At 42.5% G+C, this 13349-nt stretch overlaps 1 protein-coding gene across 1 annotated transcript in view; it reads right to left on the reverse strand.

The window, feature by feature from the left end:
- The window catches only part of col14a1a (collagen, type XIV, alpha 1a), a gene marked incomplete at its 5' end in the record, with an annotated part of 191350 nt that overhangs the window by 7245 nt on the left and 170756 nt on the right, over window positions 1–13349 (reverse strand). The window contains 3 exons of the mRNA XM_080752542.1: window positions 4769–4957; window positions 5782–5848; window positions 6585–6620. Of these exons, the coding sequence (XP_080608668.1) occupies window positions 4769–4957; window positions 5782–5848; window positions 6585–6620 (292 nt within the window). The remainder of the gene's footprint in view (window positions 1–4768; window positions 4958–5781; window positions 5849–6584; window positions 6621–13349) is intronic.

A 13349-nucleotide genomic window follows, 5' to 3' on the forward strand; every position in this document is an offset into this window, starting at 1 on the left:
GAGTGCCGCGCTGCGAGCTTGTAGATCTGCTATTTTTGAAAAGTTGTGAAAATGTGTGAAAATCTTTGAATATAATGTATTTTTTAAGCGAACATGTCTAGCTCAAATTTTGCTTCTGGGGGTCCCTGGAACTAAATATTTTGAGATCGGGGTCCGTGGCCAAATACATATCATCATGGGGTTCCTTGAAATAGGTTTCTTGCACACATTTTCACGATTTTTCAAAAATAGCAGATATACAAGCTCGCAGCGCGGCACTCGGTGCCGCGCTGTGAGCTTGTATATCTGCTATTTTTCAATAGTTAACATTCATGGGGGGCCCGCAGTGAATCCTTGTACCCAAGGCCCAGAATTTGGTGTGACGCCCCTGGCCTACAGTATGGAATTGTGGACAAAATCTTATCCAACGACAACAAAACATTTTTTGGGGGTTTGGGGTCTGAGAGGCTGAATCTCATCAAATGGTGTTCCGTGGCTCAAATACCGAATAAATAATGGTACGAACTGATATGAAAAGGTTTGAAAACGACTGAGATACAGTATTACAGCACATATCACGCACGCATTATGCAGTGCACTAATGCTCCAGCACAGACGTGGCCCTGTCTTAGTGAGTCAAACTGTGGTTGGTGGCTAGCTGGTGGTTTTGGTCTAACACCAGAATGACATGGGGTTTCTGAGTGAAACACGCAGCCAACGTTGCCTTGAGTCAGGGACGTGCCGAGAATGTTAGAGAGGCAGGGACTGACATTTCTAAAAAGGCCTTTTGGTGAAAAATATCGAAAATAGCAGACCTGTGAGCTTGGAGGTCGTCTATTTTCGGCGAGTGATACCACACTAAACTAGGCATTATCAAGTCAATACTGGAGATGTGGCGTAACGGCATGGATTTCTCACACAGATAGGGCAATTCTTTCAACATGAGATGCTGAATTCAAGTTCAGGAGAGTTCGGACAAGGCAATTCTCTTCAATGCTGCCTTCAGGTATGGCATGGAAAGAGGGCATTTGCATTTCTTTCACCATAGTAAAAACTGCATCCATGGGTCTGGAGAGGGCACTTTTTACAGACGGATAAAACAGCAGGGGCTCCAGCCCCCTTTGATGTCTATGTGTGCACATGCTTGCCTTGAGTTGTTGTTTCTGAGAGGAACAAGGACCCGTCTTTAGAGTTACCCCAGTGCTCTGAGCTCCCTGCTGTAATTAGTTAGATTAATTAGATTAGGTCTAAATATGAGGCTGCAAAATAAGCTTTAGGTTGCGAGATGAGTTCTTTTGAAAATGGGACTCTCCGGAGAAAACGTTTGCGTTGCTTTTAAGCCATTATTTCTCCTAGCACAGCCTACGTTAAATCAGTGAAAGTTTTTTTGTTTCAAGGTTAAACAGAATATTAATGTATCAGGCTTCCTTTGATGAATCACTTCTGCAACAGGCAAATTATCAAATTGGGTGGCGGCGATGAGAAATGCCCCAAAACATAGAAAAGGAAAGGTAGCCAGTTTATTAGTCAGAATAGTCTTCTATGAAGGTCTTGTCCATTAATGTCGCATTAAATCTGCCAACAGCTTTTATGAATATAAACCTCCATTATCTTGTCCATAAATGAAAGGTTGAGGCATGTTATCTTCCTACTCCAGATAATACGGTATCCACTCTATATAGTTTATTTTGCTATAGAACAAAGGTCCTCGTAATGTGTTTAAGGAAACCAGCTCTTCCAATACTTAGAGGCCATAGAGTCCCTGCCTGACCACCCGAGTATCAGCCTTCCATATAAAATTACCATTTAGTTTATTTGTTTTAGAAGAAGCTAGAAAGGGTTATAGCCCCAAGGAAAATGAGTCTAATCTGTTGTATTTGTGCCCTAGACCTTTTTCTCCCTGCAGTGTCTGAATACTCTATTGTCAGTAGTCCGTGTAAAATAAATAAAGTAGTTTGTGTGAGTTGGACCAGTGGCTCCTGACTGCTAAAGGGGAGAATTACAGGCCGGGGCCCTGAGAACCATAAGGCCTGAATGAATGAACCACCGTTTTAGGGTAGAAGAGAGGACAACCAATCTGGAATATGTTTTGACCACTGACCACTGGTGGAAAAAGAAGTTCAGGAATTCAAAACGTACTTGAGTAAAAGTACAAAGGTATTGGTATCAAAATGTACTTAAAGTACCAGAAGTAAAAGTACTGATCAGGCAGAATGTTCCATTTCAAGTTTTCAAATGTATAACAATCTTTTGAAAATAGCAGATCTACAAGATCTACAGGATCTCACAATGCATCGCAATGCGGCTAATTTCAAATGGTCATATGTAATCAATAGGAAAAAGAAAAAAAAATCTTTGGGGGTGAACTACTCCTTTAAGTAAATGTACCTACTTACTTTACACCACTGACCGTGACCCTGGGTCACCCTGCCAAGTAAGACCACACTAACAGCATTACTGCATTGGAGCTGTTTAGGGGTGAACAGCGAGCAGGTTGTTTGAACATAAATGATTTCTCTTGTAAAGGAGTGCGGGAGAAGGCAGACTTGAATTACTGCCTTTTAAACTGAAGCGACATTAAAAGCGAGCCCTAACCACAAACTGTAAATCTGTTGCTTTGATTGGAAAGTAAGAGAGCGGCCCCTGACCACACACGGAGACCAAACCAATGGATACGGTCTCTATTATGTTATCACGATAAGAGGCGCTCGAGCGCCGAATGCCAATTTTAGAGTTGTTTATAATACAAGCTGTTTAATTTAGTCTGGCGCGCTAGTCACTAAATCCCTTACTGAGCTGATCGTGGCATCTCGTCACGCCACGGTGGCTGGCTGTTTGACAAACTCCCCTCGCGTTACACTACAACACGTAGCTGTCTAAACAATATGCTAATGTGTCACAGATTGTGCTGATGGTTGATATCCTCGATAACACATGTAGTTGCGGTGTTTTACAACAACACGCCTCTTTGCTTGCGTTGGATCTGTGAAGCACTGATACATCTTCAGAATGTGCTATTGTACACAGGCACACAGACAGGAGAGTACTTTTCTGAGGAAATAATTTATACCGGGGGTATTCAACGTTTTCAGGTCAAGGACCCCTTAGTTGAGAGAGAGATGAAGCAGGGACCCCCACTACATATTGTATAAAATTGTGTTGCAGATTTTCATAGATTTCATAGATAGATTCATAGACTTGTTTGACAGCACTGTCATCAGTCTATGTTGGATTCGTGTTAATGTGTTGTTGTTTTTTTCAGACGTTTAACCACTTAAATCGTCGATACTTTGTCAATTTGATCTGCTCTTTTTTTAAACCTCTACACCAAACCTATTTGCCAAAAATAGCCGATCTACAAGCTCACAACGCCTCGCACTGCGAGGCGTTGAGAGCTTGTAGACTTGCTATTTTTGGCTAAAGTTCTCCTCAGAATAGGGATGTGAGGGTTAAAGTTGTTAATTTAAAACAATTATCCTATCACAAAGATTTGGCGGACCCCCTGTAGTAACTCTGGTCCCGGACCCCCTGTTGAAGACCCCTGATTTATACTGTTTAACCTATTGTGTAAATTACTATCGCAATACAATTTCCCTCCCACCTTTCTCTGTCTCTATCTATCTCTCTCTCAATCTGGGCTGTCCATTCTAGGCTAGTAAACCATGATATTTTATGTTACCTTCCCTCCCTCTCTCCAAGCCGCCCCTCCATCACTTGGCATTTATTGCATCATTCTCATGCACTGAGTGTCCTATACATTAGGAACACCGTCCTAACTTTAAGTCACGCAGATCGTAGCTTTTATGGACTCTTTCACGGTCAGAGTTAATGGTCCAAATACTCTGCACTCTCAGCATATACAGTAACAGTAACAACAATTAGAATAGGTGGCTGTGCTGTAATTAAGAGGTTCTCAACCAGTGGTCCCCAGCTAAATGATGGAGAGTTTACAACCAAATGGACCCTTATAGATCTTTAACTCTTGAGAGTGTAAAATGAAACCAATTCACGCACAAGTTAAATTATTAAGTCTTGGGTCTGAGAGGCTAAATGGTGGTCCTCGGCTCAAATGCAGAATAAATAATGGACCTTGATATGAAAAGGGTTGAAAGCCACTGCTGTAACAGACTGAACATATACTTTCTTTTATACATCCCCCACTCTGCCTCTATGAGTTAAAAAAAAATGAATCTCAATTGAAACAAGCCATAGGCTTTCTTGGGTGTATCCCTTTAGTTGACCTAGTAAGATGAAGGGCAAAAAGCAGGACAGAATTCGCACAGGATGGATTTCAGTCAAGTATGATTCGAGTTGCGGTTGGTTGTTTAAAATATTTTCCCAAATATGAGTATGACATCTGACATCATAGATGTCTTATGTTATAGACCACATGAGACTCCCACAATATGTCCATATTTGGGCATTCCAAGCTATGGTCTTAATATTGATAACATCAGGGATCTCCATAAATATGGGTAGGTCAGCTATAGAGATTGAGGCATTTGTAAATTAATTCTGTCTATATGGAGCGTCCAAATATGGGTCAACAATGTGATGTCACAACAGCTCAGCTTCAGACATTGAGGCACTAAGCTGCCTTGGTCATTGAGTCAACAATGTGATGTCACAACAGGTCAGGTATAGACACTGAGGCATTACCTACCAACCTACTTACTCACTGACGGTCACGTTTCTGCCGGGTTTGATAGTTCTCCCTCATCATGAAACTGTACCTTTTCCTATGTAAAACTTAATCAAAACCTCCCGCCACCCTCTCCCTGCACCTCACCTCTTTCTCCCGGCCGTCCGTTCTGGCCATTGGTCCCGGGGAAGCCCGGCCTGCCAGCTGGGCCCTGCTCTCCCTGAGGCCCCGGGGTTCCTCTCCTGCCGGGCTCCCCGGGTGGTCCAGGCACCGTCCGGACTGCCACGGCCGGCTGGGGGATCTGGTTCAGGATGGAGTTGTACCGAGACAGGTGGTCTGGATGGAGGAGAGGACAGGAACCCAACAATGTATCTTTGTAGTTTTGTTGGATACCATTTCAAAATAGCAGAACGAGCTGGTTTACAAGATGTGTTGTGAGCTTGTAGATGTTGTGGCTATTTGCGCTCGCTAAATCCCCACACTTTCTTTATTTGTTTATGTAAAAAAATAGATATAATAACAATGGTTGTTGTTAATATAATACTTGAACCGTAAGATGAACAGCTGCTACAATTACTTCTTCTTCAGTGTATCATCGTCCATGATGATTGGCTGGCGACATTTTATTTCACAAGATTTCTTGTTACTTAGGGGAGGCCATGGGGCTGGCTGTCATCTTCTCCCCGTTGCCACTACACCACCGTCATTGTGCCCCAGCCGCTACAATTACTAATATCAATACCAATTAGCCAGTAGCTATGCCCCTCCCAAAAAACTTTTGTCCAATGCTAGCTTAGAATAACTTCCTGCTTGCCAAGGTTTGCCTTGGCAACAGCCTTGGCAAGCTGCCGGTTGCTAAGCTAGCATTGGACAAAAGCTTTTAGGGGAGGGGCATAGCTACTGGCTAATTAAACAAACAGAACAAATAGGATAATGACTAGGATAGGATAGTGACTAGCACCTAACACAAACAAGAAAATAAAAAATAACTTTTGCAACAAGCTGTGTGGAACAATTCTCGGTTATTTGTGCTTTATTGCTGTTTTACTTATGCAGGGGTATGGAGGAATAATGTAAATATATGCATGAGTGTGAAAGAAAGTTCTGTGAAGCAGTGATGCTGACATTTCCTTTTTGTTTGTACAGTATAGTCTACTCACTCTGGATGAGCTGTTCACAGACTTGACGTGCAATGGCACGCACTGCTGCTTGGGACTGGACATCACCCTTTAAGAGCAAACACAATGCTGTTACGACATGACATCTTTATACAGCATTCACATCTCTTCTGCTGTATCAGTTCTCACGTTAATGTGAGAACTGATTTCTAATTGCCTTTTACGTACTTTCCCACGAGCCAGGAAAATAAAAGGGGAAAAGAATCTGCATAGTAATTGTGCTGCCCCTGCTAGGATGTAAACGTGTTTAGATTAGTTTGGATGAAGAAATCCTGTGGGTCCGTCTCTGGAGTGCCTCTAGTTGGCAAAGTGCATTCCTCTAGCTCTCAGCAGATATGGCCCTAGCTACTGTGTCAGCAATATGCAGGCACCGCTATGCTGCAAATTTGAGCAGTAAAGGTTGATTTAATACAGTTTACTCTAAGTTTAAGTCACATGGGAATGTGGGAAAGAGGGGAGAGAGAGGGGGGAGAGAGGGAAAGAGAGAGAGGGGGGGGGGATGAAGTGGATACTGTACAGTATATTGAATATTTATACATGGTAAATGTAAATAAATGGAGATAGAGAAGGGAATACAGAGTTTGTTTATGAGAGACAGTAGGACAGGGGGGGATAAGATGCTTGTAAAGTAATTCAGTTTGCTCCGAACAAGGGTGTAGAGCATTAGTAAGTAATTGTGAATCTTGCGCTGTCAGCGACATAACATAATTTCCGCTGCAAAAATGGAGCAATAAACGTTGATTTGTTCTAAACAGTGGCTGAAGGATATGGGCGGGATGACTTACTCTCTCTCCCTTATCGCCTTTGGTGCCGGCAGGACCCTGGAACATAAAAAGAATAGGATGCACAAAAAGAGAACAAACATTAAACTGGGATGTGGTCTGAAATATAGGCGAGCTCATTTTTCTCTCTATCGCTATCCCTCCCTCTCTCCCTCTCTCTCTCTCCATTTCTCATTCACTCTTTCTCTCAGGTTATCTTCCCAATTCCTTCTTCAGTGGTTCTCAACCTGTGGGTCGGGTATTTTGGGGGGTCCCCAGGTGATTAACTTAATGTGCAGCAATGTTGTTTTCTCAGTAAACAGTAAAAAAAAACGAACAAAAAAACAACAACATAAAGTGTATAGAGGGTACTTTCACATTTCTAAAGTGACAATTTAAGGACTTTTAATACCTCTAAAATGACAAATTAAACATCGGCCAAATTGTCAAATATTAGAGGCAGAAATAGTGAAAATAGCCGATCTACATGCTCACAACGCCTCGCGTTGCGAGGCGTTGTGAGCATGTAGATCTGCTATTTTCACAATATAACCAACCGTGTTATACAAAATGTAATGCCTCAACTCTTAGTGCTCCCCTGTTCAAATTATGATCATTTTGGGGGTCGCGGCCTGAAAAGGGAACCTCTGTCCTACTTCATAAAGAAATGTCCAGACAGTTCTACAGCCCCCCCCCCCCCCCCCCCCCGTTCACTTTGGTTCTTTGCCATTTCTCTTTGTTTATCCTCTCTGTGCCACTTCTCATACTCCCTCTCTCTCTCTCTGTATCTCTCCTCTTGCTATGATTCAACAGCTGCTAGAAGTACAGATGCATTTAGTTATTTCTTTAGTTAGTTGCCTAAAGACACACATCATGCGCGCAGAATGCGCGCATGCTGCGTGACTGCACACACACACACACACACACACACACACACACACACACACACACACACACACACACACACACACACACACACACACACACACACACACACACACACACACACACACACACACACACACACACACACACACACACACACACACACACACACACACACACACTAGCATTAGTGTGCCCAAGGACACAGATCAACTGCTGTTTACAACCTCTTGGAGGTTGGGGAAGTGTTTGGCTCAAACAGATGCACTCGCTCGCACGCACGCACGCACGCACGCACGCACGCGCGCAGCCGCGCACGCACGCACGCACGCACGCACGCACGCACGCACGCACGCACGCGCCAAACACCTACAGTGTACACTTTGCCAACAAAGTGCATGGATGCATATCTGAGCGTAAGATGCAGCAAAGTGCTGAGATGATAAAATCTGTTTGATGCTCTCACAGCCTGTTAAAGGACTTTGTTTGTCTTGGGGGAAATAAATAGTGATCCACTTTCCCAGATATGGATTAACCCTATTCCTAGACTGAAAGAAATTTCAATGTAGACATCCATCGAAAAAAGAAAGGTAAAGGTTTTTAGTCTGAGACTAGGCATAATGCAAGGGGAGAAAAATTGCCATTATGTTCTTGACCATTCGACTGATTGTGATTGTGTTTGTGTGTCCATTTTGGTGTGTCTGTCTGTCTGTCTGTCTGTGTGTCTGCGTGCGTGCGTGCGTGCGTAACGGAGGTGATCCGAACCTCCTCACCCGGCTTTGAACCCGGGTCTCCCGGGGGAAAGTCCAATATCTTAACCATCACACCAAAGGGACATCCCTATGGAACGAGAGCAGATACTAGACTTTGGAGGCTTCAGGCTGGGGCTGCAGCTCACCACACCGTGCAACTCACTACACTCACCCCCCCTTTATAATAATAATAATAATAAACTTTATTTATAAAGCGCTTTTCTAAAACAACGTTTACAAAGTGCTTTACAGTGTCATGGAGCAAAATAAAAACATTTGTAGAGATAACACAATCAATTAAGATGCTTATATAAAATAGAATGTAAAATAAGGTATAAAATATAAAATGTAAAAATATAATTAAAAATGAAGGCAAATCCAGACGTAGACATATAGATATAACAATGTAACACAGTTACGAAAAGTGCAAGGTGCAAGTGCTAAAGTCTAGGAAAGGCCTTGGTGTATAAGTGCGTTTTCAGGAGTGACTTAAAAGAAGTCACTGACTGGGCAAGTCTTAAGTCCACAGGCAGGTTGTTCCAGAGTTTTGGGGCCCGGGCCGCGAAAGCCCGATCGCCCATAGTGACGAGGTTCGTTGGGGGAACTACCAATAGGGTATCGACGGAGTATCCACCTTTGACCTCCTCCTACGGGGAAGCCGGATCCGGGTCACGGCACCAATGTAACAGAGGTGATCCAAACCTCCCCACCCGGTTTCGAACCCAGGTCTCCCGCGTGAAAGTCCAATATCTTAACCATCACTCCAAAGGGACATCCCTATGGAGCGAGAGCAGATACTAGACTTTGGAGGCTTCAGGCTGGGGCTGCGGCTCACCACACTGTGCGTGCGTGCCTGCGTGCGTGCCTGAGTCTACAGACCCAACAAGTGCACTTATAGTGGAAACTATAGGGTGGAAACCAAAAACAAATCTATCATAAAATATGAGAGGAAAGTAAATGTACTAGACAATACAGTGGCACATTTTAAAGTGATCCCTGAATAGTAGGCCATGTAGGCCTTAATATGTTATAATAACCCTCTTTAACCAAAATATACCATTTAATACACTTACAATGTCTTCCTTTGAGAGAAATAAGTTCTATTTTCAACCCATTGGGTCTGCCGCAAGGAGTGATGACGTAGTAAATCTATTTTGGGTGGACGGGCCCATTTAAAATGGCGGTGTAAACACTTTTAGATGTTGAATTAAGCACTTTACAAGCACGTCAAAACATCCTACTTGATATGAACAGAACAGAAAAGCACCAAACTACTAACTACAGTTAATCTGAGCTTCAAGACAATGTTTTAAATATTGTAAAGAGAACGTTGTTTTGACGTTCCATATTAACCCTATGGGCCGGCCACACCAACTTCGACTGCTCTCTTCGCATTCAATCGGACTTTTTCACCATTTATCAGACGTTTGAATGCACGGGGTATCCACGGAGTATCCACGGGGTATCCTGTTTCCGTGCACTTTGATGTACGCATGCGCCGATATCTGTCGCCTCGAATATTATATTCCCCTCACGGGAATCGAACCCAAGTCGTGGGTTTGTTGCATCCGTGCTCTACTGACTGAGCTAATGAACGGATGATGTGACTCCTTTTTTGTGCATTTATCTTTGACGTGGATAGTGCTGGAGACGTGCAGTGGGGTAGATGTGGATAGTGAGGGACTGAATATTTACTATTCTGTCCATAACGGCACATATCTCGATAACGCGGCTGAGTGGGATTGAGCGCCGTTCCCACCACTCGTCGCGGCAACTCGGCTCGCTAGCGCTCGCCTCGGTGGCGACTCACGGGGGTCATCGGCGCTCAATACCGCGCCGCTCCGTCGGGGTCTGTGGCGTGGAGCGTTACACCGGGGAACAGAGAATCCATGGCCTCTAGTTCGATGCTGGAATTCAGCTCAGGTTTTGTTATTGTGTACCTCTGAGGTTGACCACTAGATGTCGACATTTCACTACTAATCAAGCCACTGTTTCATTGTTTTGATCAACCATCCACTGTGAGATACCGGGATACCCAGAATTGAGTATCCGAGATACCAGACCATTCAAACACTTGAAAACACTTGATAATTTCTCATTCAATGCACTGAAATCATTCGAAACAGGTGCCGGCCAGCCAAAATGCATTTACATAAGTCATCACTCCTTGCGGCAGACAGTGCAATGGCTCCCCCCATGGGTTGAAAATAGAACTTATTTCTCTCAAAGGAAGACATTGTAAGTGTATTAAATAGTATATTTTGGTTAAAGAGGGTTATTATAACATATTAAGGCCTACATGGCCTACTATTCAGGGATATATATATAGACAAACATGTACTGTATACTACTGTATAGGCTAAACAACAGTGTTGTACATATTAAATAGATACACTGTAGGAAAACTGAACAGACATATTAAACAACACTGTAGTGTTAACTATGACATAGATCAAAACACTTAAAGATATACTGATTTTTAATGCCTGGAAAAATCTGATCTGGTTCATCTTATCAATAGCTGTTGAAGAAAAACTCTCCTCCTGCTCTATTTAGCAAGAAAGACTATTCTCAAACTGTGGATCAATGAGGACACTCCTACTGGACGATTGGTATAGAGAGGTAATGGGCTGATACCGCTGGAAAAACGGACTTATATTCTCAGTGATAACATGGAAGGGTTCACAAGGGTATGGCAGCCAGTCTTGGATGCAGTGGACCCCTCTAGGCTGAGCTTCAGGGTACCTTATTGAACAGTTCAAGGAAAAAAGTCTCTGGTGACCTGTAACATGCAATCATGTCAAACCGGTGGTGTGCTTGTCGTCTTTTGTATGTTTTATTTGTTTTCATTTTACTGTTGCTGTTTAATGTAATGTCTGCATTTTTTGGTACTTGCCATTGTCTTTGTGTGCTATTTGTAATGTTAAAGCAGCTATAAATAATGGTAATGGTTTCACTGTGGATCTTGGAATTCACGTGGCCAGTCTATGACATCAGTCACATAGGACTCCACAAGGTTTTGGCCAATCCAGAGTGTTGTATAGAGAGAGTGGCGTCACTCCCGTTCACTTCATGGGGCCAGGTCTTCCACGCACACATCTATTGGCGTATAGTGACAAACCCCGAACCGGAAGTTTCCAAAATGCATTGAAGTCTATGAGGTGTAAAGTGACAATGAACCACGTGACCAGCACTGTTTCTGACCCCACAGTGGCAGAACTCTCTGACTAGACGACTCTGGGCCAATCTAATCCCCATTGACTTCCATTAGTAAATTAAAGATAAATATATACAGATATGCCATTTTAGAACTTCGGGTACTGTACTTTTCAATTTTTTTCTAGAAACACTTGTTTTCCCAAGGTTCTTATCACTGTTTAGCCTTGCTAATTCTTGATCTTTTGTTACTGAAAACAAGTGTTACTTTTAGACACTTCTTTTCATTGGAAATATAATCTGAATAGCATAACAACACCTTTGCAAATCTCCTCCTTTCTTACTGGCAATGTTCTGAATTTTTTCTGACAATCCACTGTCTTGCTGATGGCATGACATGTGAAATTCTGAAATCTGTATTAAAATACACATGGGCTATATGGGGAGTAGCGTCAGTAGCGCCCAAGGAATTCAGGGAATCTTTTTGACTTGAGCTTACAGTCAGATAGATGGACGGACGGACAGACAGATAGTGGCACCGACGGACTCTACCGTTCTGGCCTGGTGGAGATAACAATAATAGTGACAATAGACAGCCATATTGCCTAGAAATGTCACGTGTGTTACCAATGACACTAATTGTCTCTAATTGTTCCTTTTGGGGTCAAACAGAGTCAGGGCACTGCTGCTATAGTGCATGTTGGCTCACTGGAAAAGCTCTACACGAAATGAAACGGAGCCTTAATTATTATCATTGGTAACACCTGTGTTTGCGCAATTGCTCTACTATTTAAAGTCAATATTGGAAACAATATAGAGAAATATTTCATACAGTTATGTTGGACACAGTCAGCAATATCAAGTTACTATGGAAACACTGTTAATGCTAAGTTATGTTAAGTTAGTCTGAAATGTTATTCTTCCTTTATTTTTCAAGTATTACAACTATATAACGAGAGCTGATATATGATGGTCAAGTGGTTACACTGACATAAGAGAAACAAATGAAGCAAATCTAGTCCCAGATTAACACTTCGGCTCAAATCTTTTCTGAGCATGAGCCCAGATTGATTGACCATGACACGTAATAACACAGTAGCCTCCAAGAAAAGGCCATGCCTGATGTTTCAAATTGGCTGTTAGAATCCAGAGTTGGAGAACATTTTACAGTTGAAAACACTCTAGCATTGTGCAACCATATCCTGACAGTGGTACTTGGTACTTCAAACCCAGGACCTTCTAGCTGTGAGTCGACAGCGCTACCGACTGCGCCACCGGGCCTCTAAGTGTACATATCTTTGCTCAGCACCTGTAATTTATTAAATTATTCTTTTTTATGTGTGTCCCTTTGGGAAACTCATAACATGTCTTAAAAAGACAAACCTCGGTTCGAAGTGAAGCGGTGAATTTTTATTATATGTGTTCTAGAGCTATGAAATCTGTGTTCTAGATCTTTACATTCTGTGTTCTAGATCTATACTTTCTATGTGCTTTAGTTCTATATTTTTATGAATTCTGAACTCTGAATGATTTTATCTGGAGTTTGACCAATCCTCAATCCTGAACGCACGGGACACACAAAGCCACTCCTTGGAAGGCTTTCACCGGTTCAAAAGGGTGTAAGTTAAAATAAGTGGCAATAGCTATATTCTAATAGTAATCATTGCATTATAGCTCTCCAGCTCTTTAGTATTTTTTCCAATCCAATCAGAAGAGAGAACAAACAAGTGATGAAACAAAAAAAAAACTGAGCAGACAAAATTGGAACCGGAATTGAAGTTGGATTCTCTCTCCCAATTGGATGAAACTGCTTACCCAGCTGAAAATGTATTTTCTATTTACTCTGGAGCTGGAGAGATGGGGGGATTACTGTTACTGAGCAAACGCTCAATACAGCCATGGTTGCCAGAACACACAGCTTTAACTTAGATTCTTGTTTTCACCAAATAATATCACTTACAGCACCTGTGTACTATGTACTAATCATTTTATAATC

Source organism: Nannobrachium achirus (genome assembly GCF_963921795.1).
Source record: "Nannobrachium achirus genome assembly, chromosome: 2".
In the NCBI taxonomy this organism is placed as follows: Eukaryota; Metazoa; Chordata; class Actinopteri; order Myctophiformes; family Myctophidae; genus Nannobrachium; species Nannobrachium achirus.